This window comes from Stegodyphus dumicola, chromosome 9, assembly GCF_044657685.1.
Source record: "Stegodyphus dumicola isolate Sdum_Otavi_A_Nest chromosome 9, ASM4465768v1".
Classification (NCBI taxonomy): Eukaryota; Metazoa; Arthropoda; class Arachnida; order Araneae; family Eresidae; genus Stegodyphus; species Stegodyphus dumicola.
The window spans coordinates 72619915-72640048 of record NC_140776.1 but is presented as its reverse complement, the minus strand read 5'-3'; the positions used below and the strand labels follow the sequence as shown (position 1 = coordinate 72640048).

The 20134-nt window shown below is 30.8% G+C and overlaps 1 protein-coding gene across 1 annotated transcript in view; it reads left to right on the top strand.

Annotated features, from left to right (window-relative positions):
- The window catches only part of LOC118200165 (putative U3 small nucleolar RNA-associated protein 11), a 60240-nt gene extending 41596 nt beyond the window's left edge, over positions 1-18644 (top strand). The window contains exons 6-8 of the mRNA XM_085823605.1: positions 1395-1525; positions 13913-14023; positions 18428-18644. Of these exons, the coding sequence (XP_085679731.1) occupies positions 1395-1525; positions 13913-14023; positions 18428-18517 (332 nt within the window). The 3' untranslated portion in view covers positions 18518-18644. The remainder of the gene's footprint in view (positions 1-1394; positions 1526-13912; positions 14024-18427) is intronic.
- Positions 18645-20134: the final 1490 nt, after the last annotated feature.

The following is a 20134-nucleotide window of genomic DNA, read 5'->3' as shown; positions in this document are numbered from 1 at the left end:
TAAAAATATTATTTTCCAACTAAAATTAAAACATCTGCACAATCATTGGTCTGATTTATTGCTGTATAAATGAAGCATATATTTGATACATGGCTGTAAATGAAATAAAATTTTATGGTGCTTTAGTTTATTTATTTTGGCAGAATAGCTGCCAGCTTTCTAGGTTTCACTGGGAAACTCTCAGTTTATCATCACATCTTCTGGCTGATTACCAAATCTCCTAGTTTTTAAGTTTTAGCCTTTACAAAGGATAATGTTTCTAAGAAATAAATTAAATTTATTGAGTTAATGAAACTTAAATCAGGTTAATTCCATTCCTATTCCTCTAATGACTTTCAGAATAATTTTTCATGTTAAATTTTATTTATTTATTTATTTTTCTTTACATTTTGCTGATACTTGTGTTATTAAATTTCAGTTGATTGGAGTTATCTTAATCTACTGTACACATTTGTTTATTTTTATATAAAGATACAAGCAATGCTTAATCAGTTAATATTTGTACTTAATTTATTAATCATTAATAACTTCAATATATTCTACATTACTAAGTTTATTCATGTAGATATTATATGCATTAATTATTAAACTCAAAGATTTCAAAACAAGCAGTGGCAACACTGTACAGAATAAAACAGCTCTATCTCCAGTGTGTGAGACTGCCTATCAAAAATTCTAAAGATATGCTGTTTTTAAATATTTTTACCCCAAAGGAGTGTTAGCCCAAATGCTCTCAAAAGGTGTATGTGTGTGTAAATAAAAAGAAAAAAAATGTCCCTTTGGGTGTATTATTTTCATCTCATTTAAAAGTTCTCTGATTAAAGTTATGAAATTATGTCAGTTTGGAATTCCTTTGAAATAGTGGCACAGCATGAAATCCTCCAGGGTTCTTTTGATTTCTCTCGCAAAAATATCTCAGTTTTTAAGATTTCAAGGTTAACAACTATGTTATTTAAACATAGTAATTAAATTTAAATTATGAAATTATTTATTTGCAAATGAGAAATTGTAATTCCTCTAATTCTTGTTATAAACAAATTTTAATATACATTCAAATTCAAGATAAATTTCCTTTTATTACTTTTTTATTTTTTACAATTTTTTTTTTTTTTTTTTTTAAGTAGTGAGTTTAAAAAAGCTGTTAGATAATCTATGTGAAAGTCATGTATGTTTAGAATAATTTAATGCTAATTCTGTATCTATTTTTAAAAATCTAAAGTTTTTCTCAAATTGTATTCAATTTTACTTTTATATAGTCTACAGTTATGTAATTATGCAGTTAAAGCGACTTTTATTCTTAAAAGCTTCTTATATTTTTAGTTTATAAATTATTTAAGACATTGTTTGTTATTTCATGCATTTAGCATATATTAGATACATAAATGTATTTGCAGCCAAAACATTTGATGTGGCAAAACGTCTAAATACCCTTCCGGCACTGTTAGATAGAGCATACAACAGATTAACAGTAGATGCTCTTAGAAAGATGAAACTGTATGAAAATTTAGATGATGAAAGTCTTAGGGTAACAAAAATATGCTTTTTTATTATTTATTATTTTTATATAATAATCTTTCTTTTGTGTAAAACATTTCATCCGCTGAAACATGTTCATATTTGCTGTGTTATATTACTTCATGTAATATGAAAATTCTTAAATTGTATATAGATTTCAAAGTATTTTTGGTGTTGTTGTTGTAACAAGATAACTAATGGTTTTTTTGGGGGGGGAATAAGTGACTGTGGATAAAGTGATACTAATATTAAAACAGAAACTGAAAAGTAAAGCAGTGTATGATACAGAAAAGGCAAACATTTTGTTTTTTAAATTTGAAGATGTCTCAAAACAGTATTTGATTATACATTGCTGACCATTAAAATTGCTATAACATGAAGGAACGCAGTTAGCATTATTATAATAGAAGTTATTATTATAATAGAAGGCTAAAATGATTAAAGATTTTCGTAATTTTGAGCTACAGGATATGCAGAAATCAGTATCCCAAGCATACAGCTGTGGCAACAATAACAACTGGGGATGGAGTTGAACAGATTTTGGAAAGTTATTAACCTTTTGAGGCCGGGCTTTGGTAGCAGTAAAAGCTACCAAAGGACGAGGAATCTTGAACCGAATGCTTTCCCCCTTTAAGAAATCACCTCCTATTTGCAACAAAGATTCTTGTGTGTAGTTTAATGGATTCTCAGAGGGGTGCATCTATGTCGCAAAAGGAAGATCTTTGAAAGGGATAAGTTGTTAAAACCCTAGGGATGTCAAATTTGACATTTCACCCCACTTTTCAGCCTGGAAAATGGGGGAAAAGGATATGGCCACTAAAGTGGACAACCCCGTCTTTTCAAAGAGAAGACTCTACGGCCACTGTAATGGCCATCCCGTCTTCAAAAGGTTAAAGTATTGCAGTTCATGCAACTTCAGTTCTGTGCCACTCTTTTCTCATACTAGTTGCTGGGTGTTGTTATGCTATGATATGCAGAAATCAGTATCCCAAGCATACAGCTGTGGCAACAATAACAACTGGGGATGAAGTTGAACAGATTTTGGAAAGTTATTAAAGTATTGCAGTTCATGCAACTTCAGTTCTGTGCCACTCTTTTCTCATTCTGGTTGCTGGGTATTGCTATGCTAGTCTCTCTGCAACCATTAATCAGGTTCTTTCAATTGATAAAAGATTTCGGAGAATGTGCCAGCCAAGGCAGATGTTGAATACCCTTTGTTTTGATGAATCACAGAACAGTGCTAGCAAAATGAATTCTCACATTTTCCTGTTGAAAACTGATGAATAATGAAGGCTTGAATATATGGCATGATCATGTAGAATTAGATATGGATAGGGTGTATACCTAGGCACCCCATATCTTCAGTTCTGGGTCAGCATAATGATAAGGAATGCAAGCTTTTAACATTCATTCCTCCTCAGGATCTTCATACACTAATATGGTCATCGTGGTGCTGTAAGCAAAAGTGATATTCATCAGAAGAGGTAACGCCTTTGTCATGTTGCTGAGGTGTGTCCATGTGTGGTATTGAACATACCTTTATAGATGCTGAATCCTGTACTTTAACATCAAGCTAAAGCAATGATTGCCTTGTTGACGAACTACGGCATCACAGACATTGTTCCATTATACCCATTTTCTTGACCAAGTATACATGGTATAACTAACAGCAATGTGGACAAAATATATCTTTCATCTCAAGCATTTTCAGTTGACCACTGTAGAGATCCTGCAGGTTGCTTTGTGTAACCTTAATGAACAGTTGATTACAAATTGTTGTAGCATTCATTGGATCTCAGCCAACATGAGCAGTATTTAGACAGTTCAATGACTTGCAGTCCCAATAAGCTAGTATTTTCCCACAATCAATTTCTCAGCCATGCTGATATGAGTTCTCTCCTCTTATGCTAAGTATAATATGGTCTATGGTTTAAAAAAAAAAAAAAAAAAAGCAATGAGTCGGTGTAATTTAATGAAAACTCATTTTTTCAACCTGCCTTTTTATTCTACTTCGAGCTGTCAATAATCTTGTTTATAATGTGTGCATGTCATGAAGTGCTTAATCATTTGCATATCTCAACATGTTCTACTTATCATGTAAATTTCAGATTTTTTATGCACTTTCTTGATAACAATTTTAATAGCCAGCAGTGTAATAAAATAATATTTTTATATCCTTCAAATTGTGACAAAACTTTTCTTTCGATATTTAGAATTTATTGTTTTAATTAATAGATTTTGTATACATTACATTTCAGAATTATTCAAATTTAAAATATATTGGCAAGTAGCAAAACAAGGTTGGTGATCAGCTCTTGCTGCTAATGGTGGCTTTAATCAAAAACTACATTTTCCCATCAGGATGTGGGGGAAATGTAATGACTTACCTCCCAAAAAAAAAAGGAGGTGTTGGGAGAGAACTCACAGTATATTTCTGTGAAAGGAAAACTTCCATATTGGTCATTATTTAAAAAATATATGGATCACTATTTGAAAAATTATAAATGACTATGTTTATTTAAATCTATAATCAATTTAAAATGAAATAAAAGTTTTAATATGTGAATTGGTATTAACTTGAAATTTCTTCCTTATTTAAGAATAGAGCAGAGAAAATTAAAAAAGACTTTTTACAAAGTTACAAAATTTAGTACTTAATCAAAAAAAGTTGTAGGCTGATGCTGATGTTCACTGTGATTACATATATTTCAAAGCAGTATTTTAAATTGTCAAAACATGAAATTGATAAACTAGTTGTATTTAATAATTATCATTAGTAACTGTACAACTCTGTTACTTCTCTTGATTGCTAATATAATAGAAAAAATTACTATAAATAACCATACATTGAGTTCTATTAATTACTACTGTAATAGAAAGAAATTATTAAAAAAATTACCATGCTAATAGTAACATATTGATTTATAAAAAAAATTAATAATTTTCCTAATACTATTTTCAAATCCATGGAAACATTTAATTAGAAATCTTATGTTCTTTGTTATGAAAACAAATTAATAGTAGTGTAAAATTTGTTATGAAAACAAATAAATAATTAATAGTATATTTTATTGTATTTTCTATATGCAATAATGCAAATAATTATTGTACTTTACTATTAAGCTATATCCTTGACCATTTACTAATTAATAATAACAGTTAAATATGCAGCACTTGAAAAGATAACATTACTAAATATTTCTTGATTGTTTCATTGCATAATCATGACTCCAACTTGAAAAAAAAAAAAAAAAAAAAAAAAAAATCGATCAAACAAGAACTATGATATTTTGGTCATCATGTATCACATTTTACTAAATATAAATAAGATGTAATGTAATTGCACTTTGTGTGAAATTAGTAAATGTAATTGCACTTTATAGGAAAGTCTTGTCAATAAGAGAGTTGTAGCCAAAGTAGTAAAGCTTCGGGAGTCACCCTTTAATCCATCAAAATTATTTGAGATATATTTAACTAAATTTGGAGAAATGTGTTGTTGAAAACACCTACATATGTTTTCAGATGTGAGTCTCTAAAAAGTATCTTTTATATTAGGTAAGCATTATTGGTATGTGTATCAAGTTTCCATTTTCAAAGAAACTTTAAAATTCAAGTGAAATTCGTTTTTTAATACTACTCCTAAAATTGACGTTTTGGCATCAGATTAAAGTAAGTTACCTAATTCTGACAGTTCCCCCCTTCCCTCCTACATAAGATTATCATATTACATATCAGGTCTTTTTCTAAAAAATCATTACTAAAGAAAAAAATGCAAATTAGGTCTTTTTGTGAGTGGATAAATTTAAAGTTTCCTACATTTTTTTTTTTTTTTTTTTCTTTTCTTTAAGTCATGAATAGTTGTAGTTTGAAAGCCAGGTTTATTTGATTCATTAATAGATTCTTGGGTCTATGGTTAACCATTTAAGTTTGGTTTGTACAATCTTTTTAGAATATTTTATAATATAATTTGTTTCTGTAAGCCAGCTTATTTGTATTATCTAAATATTATTAGTTGGGCAACACTTTTGCATGCTTTAGAAAATAGTCTTTTGCCTCACATGCTAGTATACAGTATTAGTAAATAGTATTCATGGAATCAAATGGAAGAGAAACACAGCAATATAAAATTTAAAATCATGTAACAACAACAACAAAAACAACAAAAGAAAAAAAACTCAACTTGATGAAAATTTTGAATAAAACTATAAATTTTGAAGGTGATCAGACAGAAATCTCTTTGATTCAGGAAGGGAGGGAAGCATAATTTTTTAATCACATGAGCCAGTATTTTGCCTAATTTTAAATATTCAAGAAATTTTGCATAGAAACTATTATCTGAAGTTTATCATTTCAAAATTAGAAAATGTCAAATGTATTCAAATTTTGAATGATATTAAAATACCTGCTTGCTTGGGCTATTGTTATTATAATTTGATGGTAGCAAGCTACTGTAGTGCTTTAAAATTTTCATCCAATAAAAATGAAATACATTAGCAAATTCTACATTTTTTGCAGCGGTAGAGCTGAATCTTTCAGTTAAAGTTCAGGAAATATGTGCTGTTTGCTAACATTTTTGTTGGTAAATATAGAGCATGTTAAGACACAATAACACGCCGAATAAATACTAATTCAGAAGTCAAACAACAAAAATCAGCGTTAATTTACAAAACTTTCACAGGACTAGTTTCGATGGTTTTACCGAACCATCATCTTCAGCTGCAAAACCGCAAATGAACAAGATAGGAAATAATGTTTAGATAAGATAAGAAAGCCTGGACAAGAATAAGCAAGTGGCGCCATCTGTTGGCGAAACCAGAACTAAAACATAATTTCTCTAAAAGCCGAAGGCAAATTTGGATTGGAATTAGGATCGTTAACTAGAACAGAAAGATTTTTATGAATGTGAAACGCCTCTAGAAAATCCAGTTCTCCAATGGAAGATGTTTTTTGAATAATTTTGGCAGCAGAAAAATTGAAAGTGTGATTTTCGGACCAACAATGTTGAGCAACAGAAGACTTCTGTGTTTCCTTTTTTCTAACATATGCCTCATGTTCTTTGACGCGAAATTTTAAGGCTCTCTTAGTTTGGCCAATGTAAATTAAACCGCACTGGCAAGGAATCCTATAAATACCCCAGGAATTCATATCCGGAATGGGGTCCTTGAGTATAGAAGTTGGAATTTTATTGATGGGAGAGTAAACAACCCGAAAGTTAAATTTCTGCAAAATATGTGCAACTTTATAGCTAATTGATGGAAAGAAGGGAATGACAACAGAATTTTTATAATCTCCTAAAATAAGAGTGTGGCTTTTAGTGTGTTGAGATGAGAATTTTTTAACTGCTTGATTAATAATGTTGGGTGAAAAGCCCCTGTCAATAGCTATTGCTTTTAAATAATTTAGTTCTTACAAAACATTCGCTTATCCCATCTGTTGCGAATTGTGCCAGATTATATGCTCTTCCCAAAATTCATAAAAGTGGTATTCCTTTCCGCCCTATTGTATCAAATTTAGGTACTGCCTCGTATCCATTAGCTAAATATTTAGTTTCTAGATTTTCCACTCTATTAGACAATAACATTTACACCATAAAAAATTCAATAGAGTTTGTAAAAAAGGTTAAAAACATTTCTCCTCGTAATTTACTCATGGTTTCTTTTGATGTAAAATCATTATTCACCAATGTCCCAGTGGAGGGTGCATTAAGATGTCTAGAAACCAGACTTCGCGAATTTCATTTCTCTTGCATCGAAATTGATGAGCTAATTTCTCTCACCCAACTCTGTTTGAAACAAACACATTTTGTTTTCCAAAATAAATATTACAAGCAAACTGAGGGATTAGCCATGGGAAGCCCCCTCAGTCCCATCCTGGCTGATATCTACATGCATTATTATGAATCAAAATTGTTTGAAACTTTAAACTTCCCGGCATGGTTCCGCTACGTAGACGATACTTTTACCCTGTTTGAAGGTAATAAAGATGATTTAAATAGAGTTCTTTCAACAATGAATTCTATTGATCCTGCTATTCAGTTCACTTTTGAACTTGAGACTTGCAATTCTCTTCCGTTTCTCGACATTCTGGTCACACGTAACACATCCAACTTCAGTACTACAGTTTACCGTAAACCTTCATCGGTTTGCCTTCCATCATACTTTAAATCATGTCATCCGACTAAACAAAAGTTAGCTTCATTTTATTCCTATGTTTTCCGTGCTCTTCAAGTTTGCTCCTCCAAACTAGCCCTTGATGGAGAACTAAATTATTTAAAAGCAATAGCTATTGACAGGGGCTTTTCACCCAACATTATTAATCAAGCAGTTAAAAAATTCTCATCTCAACACACTAAAAGCCACACTCTTATTTTAGGAGATTATAAAAATTCTGTTGTCATTCCCTTCTTTCCATCAATTAGCTATAAAGTTGCACATATTTTGCAGAAATTTAACTTTCGGGTTGTTTACTCTCCCATCAATAAAATTCCAACTTCTATACTCAAGGACCCCATTCCGGATATGAATTCCTGGGGTATTTATAGGATTCCTTGCCAGTGCGGTTTAATTTACATTGGCCAAACTAAGAGAGCCTTAAAATTTCGCGTCAAAGAACATGAGGCATATGTTAGAAAAAAGGAAACACAGAAGTCTTCTGTTGCTCAACATTGTTGGTCCGAAAATCACACTTTCAATTTTTCTGCTGCCAAAATTATTCAAAAAACATCTTCCATTGGAGAACTGGATTTTCTAGAGGCATTTCACATTCATAAAAATCTTTCTGTTCTAGTTAACGATCCTAATTCCAATCCAAATTTGCCTTCGGCTTTTAGAGAAATTATGTTTTAGTTCTGGTTTCGCCAACAGATGGCGCCACTTGCTTATTCTTGTCCAGGCTTTCTTATCTTATCTAAACATTATTTCCTATCTTGTTCATTTGCGGTTTTGCAGCTGAAGATGATGGTTCGGTAAAACCATCGAAACTAGTCCTGTGAAAGTTTTGTAAACTAACGCTGATTTTTGTTGTTTGACTTCTGAATTAGTATAGAGCATGTTTTGTGTAACAAAAAAATTTCCCCAAAACTATTCAGATACTACTCTTTAAGTTTCATGTTATAAGTTTAGCTGAGTTTAGCTATATATAAGAGAATTATGTAAAATTTTCTGTGAATCATGTGCCAATAAATTTCAACATTAGAGGATAATCTCAGAATCGTTCTTCCTAGATGCTTTTTATTGTTTTCATGTTAATATTTTAATGTTATTATATCTTTCTTTTTATACCTGAAGCAAGGCCTCATTCAGCAGATACTTGGCAAAACTTTAGTTATGTTATGGTGGCCTATGGAGCTAGCCAATGCTTTCAAATATGAAAGAGTTGAATTTCTTGAATTCATCACCGAAGGACGAGGTAGAGTCTTTCACTCTGATGACATAGACTCGAGTTCTGTCCTTAAGCCTATGAGCTCTCTCGCATTCCTTTTCTGATTTGACCCATAGATGTCTCCATGAGCAAAGCTTCCACTAAAAATATCATTGCCTTGAACAACTGTGAGCTATAAATCACACAAGCCACTTGGCTACCACAAATTCATTATATATGTTAAAGAAGAATCCTGCATACAACACCACCTAATATGATAACTACTGCCAGCAGGGTTGGAAGAAAACAAAATGCCAGAGCGTGTTCTGTAGAATATTTATCACATAAATGAAAAAAATTAAAGTTTTATTAAGTATAAATTAGTTTTATTTTAGTATAAATAAAATATTTTTATAAATTTTAGGCCATTATATGTTCCGTATGTTAAATAATTTTACTTAAATAGAAAGTCAATAAACTTTTCCTAAAGTATTAATATTTAAATCAGTCAGAATGGTATTTCAAACTTACTGTAAGAAAATAATTAATTTAATACTAGTATTGAAAGTTTAAGATGGTAAAATTCATATAACTGAGCAGCTGAACAAGGGTAAAACAGGCAAGGAGCTGTCTACCTAAAAAGAGAGTTCTTGCATGTAGTAAAAATATTTAAATCAGTGCAGGTAGCTTATGATATGAAAATAATGCCTCTATAACTATAAGTGACACATTCTAAGATTTACTAAGTTCTATTAGCATCACTATTTGATTTTGGATCCATTACTCGAGTTTGAACTTTATAAGCATGTGAATTGTAGAATTGCACAACCTTCCTGATTTCTATTCACATCCCTTGATAAATCTTCGAATTTCTCGATATCTTATTCTCATCTTTTTACCTGAATTCAATCATATTTTTTGAGGTGCAGTTCTTAAAGAATTTTTTTTGAGTAACTTTCAATTAGGAAAAATAAATTGATGACAATTTCGTGAAACAAACTAATGCAACAGCAATGCTGCTTATAAATGAAATTCAGACGGTGAAAATTCATTTCCCTTCCAAGTGATGTTCAGCATAAATTTTCTGATTAATTTTTATGGTGGTTTTAACTGTTCTAATCCATTACAGTAGTTTGTAGATAATTTTATGATGACTAATCTATGTTTAATAGGTAAATAATTTGATTTTGCTTTAAATTTATAAATGGTACATTGCTTATGCTCACTAGATTTTTTTTTTTTCTTCCATCACGTTTAAAACCACTTTGAAAATAATTATTCGTTGTAAGGTAACAAAACTGAACTTTAAAAAAATTGAGAGCAAGGAATTATATATATTTTTAATCCAAATCATGTTATAATTAGTTTAATAACCTGAAATCTACAGTATAAACTGCCTTTACATTAAATTTGTCAATAGTCTTTCTGACGTTATGTCTCACTCAGTACAAGCACTAACAAATATATGCAAAGTGGAGTAAATCCTGTTACAGAGAAGTATTGTGTGAAAATCAGACTTAAGTCAAATATTCTGACCTTTCGCAGCCATGACTCTCTGCCAACATATTTTTGGCCATCAGGTTAGAATTATGAGCTTAAAGAGATTATTGTAACATGAGAATACACATAAAGTTACCCAAGGATCATTTCCTTTCTGTGAATTTAGTTAACATCAGTCTGAAAGCAACATTGTTACTGTAAGAAGACAATATGTTTGTTTTGGCTATTTTATTTTTTTATGCTGTAGCATCTATTGTCACTTGTATGCATTTCAAAGATTATATTCTGTAATTTTTCCTTCTGCTTCTCTAGATCATAGATATAAGGCATGACTATTCAAAGTGGGCTGAAATTTTTTTTTTTTTAATTTTTCTATCAGTGTACCTCGAAAAAGTTGTCTATCGCATAGCTATGAAAAATGAAACAAAAACGTTTTCCACATAAAAATGCAATCCGTTCGCTCATCACACACAGTTTTGAAAAATATGAAATTTTGCTCTTTTTTGTCAGTTTTTTATAATTACTAAACTTACTATTATCAAAATGCAGTTGTTCTTAATGTGAATTTCGGGGCATGAGGAACACAAAAAAAAAATGTTTAAAACCTGCAATTTGAAATCATTTATTGTTTGTACAAAGCTCTTCACAATATTTTGTAACTTCTGATAATCTTACTTTTTGGTTTTTAGTAAACAAATGGTGAATATATTTATCATTTTTATTTTTTTTCCCCAAAAGAGTGCACCTTAAAGTTATTATTATTATTATTAATGCTGGCATAATAGATCTTAATAAGAGGGAGCGGCTGAGTGGTAAAGTCACTGAACGCTGGCAGTTTGGTCCGAGGTTCGAATCCCGTGAACGGGCTGGCTGAATTGGGCATTTTCGTGGTTTTCCCCGTGTGTAACGTGTATATGAGCTAGTTTCCCTTAAAAAGTCCTCCACGAAGGCATCCCTCTTCTTAGGCAGATAGCCCTAGTGTGCTTTGCCATAATTAAATAAACCAAACCTTAATAAGAGGGTCATCCTAATCAAGTCATTTCTTGCATCAGCACCAGATGCCTTTTTAGATGCTTGGGTCTCAAGTTTGACACACCATTCTACAGCCTGCGCATTGACAAGAGAAGCTTTGGAAATCAATTTGCAGCAATCTTTAATAGATTCTTAATGTCATCATTCTTAATAATCCTTAATGATTGAGACAGAGAGAAACTTCAGTTATCCTACCAAATGATGTTGACATAGTCTGTTGCTTTGTTTGTTTGTTAACCTAACTCTTAAGAAAATTCTTAAACAGGATATGATTCAATGTGCTATGGATAAGAGATGGAAGATTCTGGGAAAGAGACAACTTTTAGTCCTAGTTTTGCAAGAAAGACAGCTGTAGCTGTATTTAAACATCTGACTGAACATGACTGTTTACGAGACCACCTCTACAGAACTAGAGTGGTGAATTCCCCAAACTATGTTTTGTGTGACTCCAATCAGCCTATGATTTTTTGAACATTTAAATAATTGTATTGCACTTTCTCGATGTGAGGACATTTTTAAAAAGTACTGGAGAGTCTGTGAACTAATGGCTTAAGCACTAATGTTTGGCATTTGTAAAATAAAAATAAAATAATCTGTTGCTTTGAGGTTGAGTTTTGGTGTGGTGAAGTATCAAATAGTTTTTCTCATAGAAAGTGATTAATCAATGATGCCCTAGTTCTCTGATATATCTTCTTTTATACACAATCATTGCAAGATTCAAATTTTTCGGATGAGCAAAGGAAGTATTCCACTGAATTTATGGGTTGATGACCTACAATAAATTTTGAGTTAGATATCATGATATTCTGATGGCTTCAGAAGCTATATTTGGACCATCTGTGAAATTTTTGCTGGTTTTGATTTTGAACCAGAGAAGTATGTAACAATTCAAAATAATAGATATCAACTGCCTAATTCCATCAATATATTTTTCTAAGCTCACATAAAATCTGAGAATTTGATTTTGCGATCCTCTGAGTGTGAAAGCAGACCAGGATCATTAACTGCTAAATCTTCTAAAATTGTACCTGACTTTATGGCAGCAGAAATATCAAGTAAGTATAACCGATCTTTGCTCAACACTTTCAATGCAAAATTTAACACGTTCAAAGCAAACCATTGGAAGTTTTTCACAGCCAGCAAGTTTTTTTCATGGTCCCCTGAAGGATTTTGGCTTTGTGATAACACCATCCTAGTGATGGAAGTGCAGTTCTTTGAAGTGTAGAAGATACGTAGTCCACTGCAGTGGTCTTCCAACATGCAATTCAATCTGGTGGATAACACTATTTTTCAAATCAATATTAATTACAGTTATATTGCTTCCTATCACATCAAGTTCTTCAAGGGGAATCTCACGTGTAGTCAAATAGGAAATTATAGTAGAAGCTATATCTTTAGCAAGTCTTTTAAAGGGACGAACGTGGCCAACACATTCTGATCCTGGTTCTTGTATGAGAGGATTATAGTCCTCTCTTTAGTTCTTTGAAAATGCTTTGAATACATTTTTTTTAGTTATGATCGCATAGTCTTTTCTTCATCAAAGTACAGACCATGTAGTGTTTCCTTAAAATTCAGCAAATAATTTCTGTTATTATGAGTTTTTCCTCCTGTTATTTTGTTTCTATCAATGACATAAGAATTGTCTGAATCATGTATATTGTTACAAAACATTTACAATTACACAATGTGGAATTTTTAGCAAAAAGTATGAAATTTTGCAATTTTTACAAAAAATCATTTTTTTCAACTTTTTGCACAATTAATAAATAATTTGACATTATAATTTTTAAACTTTTTTTTCTTTCTTTGCATGCCCCAAAATTCACACTAGGAGCTATAGCATTTCAATAGTATTGAATTTAGTAAAAATTGACAAAAAACATCAAAATTTCACCATTTCTCAAAACTTTTGAGATAACAGAAGATATAATTTTATTTAATTTTTTTTTCATTTTATTCAGCTAGGTAATTTTTTGAGTATATTGATAAAAAATTAATACAAAAAAGGTCCCCTTCCCTCTCTCTCTATGTATATATATATAATGGCTGTACTTGTTTAAGAAAAATGTTAACAGTTAGGTAATTAAAAATATTTTGTGCTTGCTTGTTATCTAATGATAAAATTTTATCAGACTTCAGAATTCAAAATTAAGTTTAATTCATTCATTGATCACCAGAGTTTTAATACTTTCATTAAAAATATTTAAAATACTTATTTCATTAAAAATATTTAAAATATAAAAAAAATAATAATAATATATTAAATTTCATTAAAATATAAATTTAAAATATTTAAAATAGGAGAGTGGATTATTTTTCACTCATTGTAGAGACTGCAGTATTTATATATTTCTCTTAAATGTCATTATCCTTTTTGTATTATGAAAATCTCTATATATCTGAATTGTATTTTAGCTATAATATTTGTGCATCTCTGAATTGATATAAAATTTCTGTAAAATAATGTATGTAAATTTACAACATCTGTACTTTTTTTTTTTAACAGAAAGCTTCAAAGCACATGAATCAGCAATACAATGAATTATCTAAAAGGATAGAGAGAGCAAAAGAACTATTAGTCTTAAGACAGAAACTGGATGTGAAAAAGAAGTTATTGGTAAGAATATCTTATGGTTTGTTTGCCATGATTAAACAATGAAATAAATGTTGAGCAATTAAAATACTGTACAAAGTCCGAGATCCAGACGTCAAATATCCAGAATGATCTCTAATCTGAACCTCAAAGGCTACTACCAACTTTACTTTATTTTTTGTGTGTGTGTGTGTGTGCTGTATGCATGTGCATTTGATCCCCACACACACACAATTTTTTTATATTAATAATTGAGAAACAGCATGGTAACCTTTTATGTTGATATTACGCTTGGCGATGATTACAAATTTAAGTTAAAAATGTTGACAGGAAAAATTTTACAAAAATTTCTTTCCATATGCTAAAAGAAGATTTTGTTAATGATACTCATAGGCCAGAAGATTACATTTAGTGTTATTTGAATTAAGAATAACATATTTGTTATTCACATAAACCCAGAACCAGCAGCAGAGTTCATATGACGGTACCGGTGGCAGAATTTAGGAGCCACAGAGACTGCATCAGGTGCCGGCCCTCAATAAGCCTTAAGTATATGTAGGAATTTATTTATTCAGGACTCAGATAAGCATTAAGCATGTGCAAGAAATAGGCATAAGTATAATAAATAACTAAACTAATACAATTCAGGTTTAATTGTCTCAGTGCACGATAAAAGAAAATAAAATTTAGTGGAACAGCTTGTCTTTAGTCGCCAGTCTCATAATACATAGCTAAATATGTATAGTGAATGATAGCTAAATTTTATGATGATAGCCGCGAATCTGAAGGTTTTCGGATATCGCAAACCAAAGGTGAAATTTTCCAATTAGTGGATTTTGTAAAGAAATGTGAAGTGGTAATAAATGAAGAGGATATAAAAGAAGTGTTTCACTGTGATGAATCATCAATCAATTACTGGATGGCGAAATCTGTAATATGATTCTAGATCCAGAAAATACGACGAATTCTAGATCCAGAGTGACGAAAAAATTACGATTGACAAGTTAGTCGGAAACAATGGAACTTTGTAACTCAATAAGAAATTATGTCTGTCTATAGAATTAAAGAGAAAGTATTAGCACAAAAAATGAAGCAACTTAAACAACTGGAAAGAAATGTTTATTAAAGTAAAAAAAATAATATTAAGGGTGTTTCTTTTGTAAATTTTGATACCCTTTAAATCATAAATGCTTCATTATTATATAAATCACGATTTCATATTTTTAATTTTAATATTTCTACATGCCATCTGACTAGATTTAAACTGATGATCTAATATCTGGAATCGCGTAAATCCTCACGAGTATCATCTGGGACTTTGTACTGTAATTAAACATTCTGTAATGTGTATAAATTTTTTATTTGCTTCCACAGAGGTGCCAGTTTTCTTAGTTGATGTGGGAGACTGCTGATTTTTGCCAATACACCCACATGATGACATGTTTCTCTTAATTTTGTTTTATTCCTAAAATTTCTCACAATTTTTATGTAGGATTAGCATCTTAGCATTTTTCACCCTAAAACATGACTTCTGGTGTCAGGAATTTCTTTTTTCCGTCTCCTAGCTTATCTATAAAGAAAAACAAGGCCATTTTATCAATAAAGTAATAGGGCACAATATCACTATGTGTGAGTATATATATGTCTTATAATATTATGCTTCAGGTCTGCAGTGAGCATCATTTGCTGCTCAGATGATATAGTATAGTGTTAGTGATGCTCACTGCATCACTAACACTAAATATGCCTGGGTCAGAATTCTGAAAAAGAATTGTGAAATTTATGAGTGTTTTTACAGGTACAGTGTCTGTATGAAATGGGAGCTGTCAAAACATTGGCAAGCCGAAAGTCATCTGGAGTACTTTGATAGCAGGTGAAGAGAGTGAAAGATCTTCGGAGCATTCCCTGGGGTGTTCTCCATCAAAATTGTGACAGAACTGCATATTTAGCATGGTGCCACTATACCTATATAATTAATGGTAAAATTCTGGTGTCCTAGACGATCAGGACATATTGTCCCAGGTGATTTCCAGGAAAGTTAAAAACTTTAAACCCATATTACACATCTTTTAGTAGTCAACATTAAATTAAGTTACTTTTCATAGTTAAATTTTCATCATGCACAAGTCGGGTCGAAAGGATTAGAAATACATGCACACAAAAATGCTTGTTAACTTGTTACTGGCAAAAGTTATGATCAAAATGTTTATACTTCCTTTTTAAAGGAAGCAAAATGTATTACTGTTGTTTATTTTATTTATTTATTTATTTATTTTATTTTTTTTTTCTGAAATCAAAATTAATCATATACCCCTTGCATAATTTACTGCATTCAAGCAAAGTTTTCTCAAATAGTGCTATCCTGTTTAACACATTTTTCTATTTTCAGAGAAATGCATATAAGATAAAAGTAAATAAAAAAAAATGCTACCTCTGTTTTTTAAATTATTGCTTTATTCTTCACTCCAACGAAAAGCTTTATCTATTGTATTCGCAAAGACCATTACAATTTCTTCTTCTGATTTTAGTATATCTCTGCTAAGACCATTCAACAATTATAAACTGGGAAGGAAGGGGGAAAAAAAACACAGAAGAAAATACATGGTTTTCTGTCTGAAATGTCTAATTGCTTTGTATGATAGTTAGATCAGTATATATTGGAGAAACAAATTTTCCAAAACATACAACGAGATAAATAAATGTTCTTATTTGTATTTATATACAACCATATTGATTATGCAAAATTCTAGTTAATTTACTTCAAAAGTTTCATTTCATGAAAATCTGTTTCATTACTTTTAAAATGATGTAAATAAGGAATTGACTCTGTGAAAGTCTAATTGCGGCTCTCAAAGTTTTCTGAATCGTAAAATGTGGCTCCTACTACTCTGATGTTTAGCCACTCTTTGCATGTATGCAGTTGTCAGCTTTCTTATCCAGCGTCCACAGTTAAAATTTTGCAATTTCTTGAAATTGGAAAATTTACTTTTAAAAGATATAAACATATCCTTGCAAAGTCAAGAGGACAAAAATATACTGTTAATGATGATCTCAGAAAGAGTTCAAGTTCATTAATCTTACAAGGTACATAGAAATGAAATAAATGCGGTACGTCAATACTGCAGTGTTCATAGAAGCAATATAAATTAGTATCTGTATAAGCAGAAACAAAAGGATGCTGAAAAATACTGACTTAAGTTAAAAACTTCAGCTCATTTACAGTGATATGTAGTAGGATGATAAAATTGCAGCAATCCCTTGCAGTTTAATCATACCATGCCATATTTTTCATTTCTGCTTGCTGATATTGATAAAGAAAATTTATGATCAAAAATTTCCTCTAGTGCATGCTAACGTAAAAGCAATAATTTTATGAACGGTGTATTGTCATACTTGGGTAGACAAAAGCAAATGTATATGCATCAAATGTGAAAGACATTATAAACTTTTTTCAGGTACTTATTGCCAAATTGCGGTGTTTTGTTTCTTTACCTATTAAAATATCCTAATACAGTGTTGAAGGAAGTATAAAAATTTTCCTAAAAAAATAAAATTGTTACTTTGTGTGCTAATTAAAAGAAACTTGGTTAAAAAAATATGGTAAAAACTTAAACTGAAGCAGTAACTGATATTAACTTACAACTTTTGTAATATTGGAGTTTATTCTTTGTTCTGGGGAAATACAATTACTGAAAGAATATATTCTGGTATCAAAAATATGGGGTCAAAAGATAAATCTAGCTTAAATGTTAAGATGATTAAATCTATATTGGTTACAAGATAAAACTATGTCATTGAACTGAATATGATAAGGCATTAAAAAGACTGGAATTTGCTGTGTAAGATTACTTCATCAGAGAAATATTTATAGTTTGACGATAAATACCTCTAAATATACTTCAAATTTTATACAGCTTCTTTTATTAAGGAAAAAGATAAGCTACCCATATGTATTTTTGCTGAGTAAAACAAATATCAAATGCAAAGCAGCAAAAAAGTGGTTCTTAAAATTGAACTTTTGCTTAACAGATATGATATATAAAATTAAATATTAAATTTACAAGATTCCTGCCCTCAGTGCTGAAACTAATACTATAAAAATGTATTTACACTAGTTCAAGAAACATAATCAGAAGTTATACATCTAGAATCAGTATTTAAGAAAATACAGCATTTATTTTGGGAATGCTGTGGAATTTATTTTATATATTTTCGCTGTTATTAGTCATGTTTGATTCTGTTTTTGAACCACTTCATACATTTTATATTAGTTCTGAATTTATAAATATTCTTTAATATTTAACTCTATGAAAATAATTCAAAATATGCTGTCACACATTTTTGTGACCATTCAGTTTCAATTAATATTTTTTATCTTTTTATGCATTCATATCAAAAATTTTTTTAATTGCTTTTTTTATTTTTTAGAATAAGAACGATCCCCTAGCCAAACTTGTGAAAGAAGGTAGTAAAACATCTGCACCAGTCTACATATGGAAAAAGGAACGAAAAAGATGAATAAAATAATTTATAACTTACTTTTCAGTTTTCTGTAGGTCAAATTTCTGATATGAATTTAGACATTTTCATTCAAAGAAACCTTTTAACTTGGAAATGCTAGCAATAAAATAAGACATTGTATGCTCTCATGGGTTAAGAATAATCTTTCGTACTTAACAGCTTCCTCAATTATTAACTATATTCTATTTAAAGTTGAAAAAAAAGTTTTTCTTCTTTCATACTCTGTGTAATAATTTTCTTCATTATTTAAAAATTTCATTAATCCTCTGACCAAACCATATATATATTCAAATACTATATCATGATATTTTTAAGTATACTGAAATGATGTCCATATAATTAAAGTACCATATACAGGGTGGTGATAAAAAACAACTTCCCCGATATATTACAAATCAAGATGAAAATTCAGATACTGTTATTTGAAGGCATGTGATCGATTTGAAAATATAAAGCTGTCACAAATGGTTACAATAAAAAAATTTTGATATTTTTGAATGGCAACACCCACTTTTGTCCTGCACAGACTGATCAGCACATTGAAAAACCATAAATGGCATTGGTAAGATATGTGTATAAAATTGCAGGCATAAAACGTTTGCAAAGAAGAGTATTTAATGGGCAAATGACAACACAGAAAGGAAGTGCATTAATGCACTTTGCATAATTCATAGGGAAAGACAGTAGGGGCACCAATCACAGAATGCCATGTGCAAAGCATTGCTTGTGGAAAACCTTTATTAAGCAGTGTGAGTAGAATGTTTCTTCAAACAATGAGGTGAATTGATAAAGCTGTTTTATCTGAACAAGGAAAATGCTTCCAAAGCAGTGTGAGTTAAAAAGCGAAATCATAAGCTAAGACAAAAGCCTATGTTCCATAAAAATTGTACGTGATTTGGTAAAAAAATTCTGAAGAAAGTGGATGCACATGTGACAGGTCACAATCACTGCAACCATAGGTTCCTTTCGAAGTAGTTGGGGAAGTGCATACGACAAGAAGTGTTGGTTGCAATTTGGATATACTAAAAACCACAGTTCTCAAGCTTCTGTGCTGTGTTAAGCAGATGTTTCCTTATCAATTCCAGCATATCCAGATGTTGCAACCTGGAGACAAGTTATAGTGCATTGATTCTGCAAATTTTTTCCTTATCAGATATGATATCGATAGCAGGTGGCTTGGGAATGTGAACTCCAACATCTACATTCACTGATCTGATAAAAATTCTCACTATGTGGCACCAGCAGCTTTACACAATTTTGCTTTGTGGTACGGCATCACAAGCACATTCGTTCTCTATCCATACTTCTTCGAAGAGGTAATTTCTGCAGGTATGGAAACGTGCTCCATTACAAGTGCTCAGTATAGAAATATGTTGCAAGATTACATAATTCAGAACTGCAGCACAAAATGTCATTAATAACATTGTATATATGCAAGATGGTGCTCCTGCACACAGTTCGGCAAGTTCGGTTCCATAATCCCCCGGTCTCACTCCGATAGATTTCTGGTTTGAGGGTTATTTGAAATGTAAGGTGTGCACATCAAATCTATGAGATTTGTTAGAACTGAAAGATTCCATAAAATGTGAAGTTAAAAAATTCCTCCTACCATGA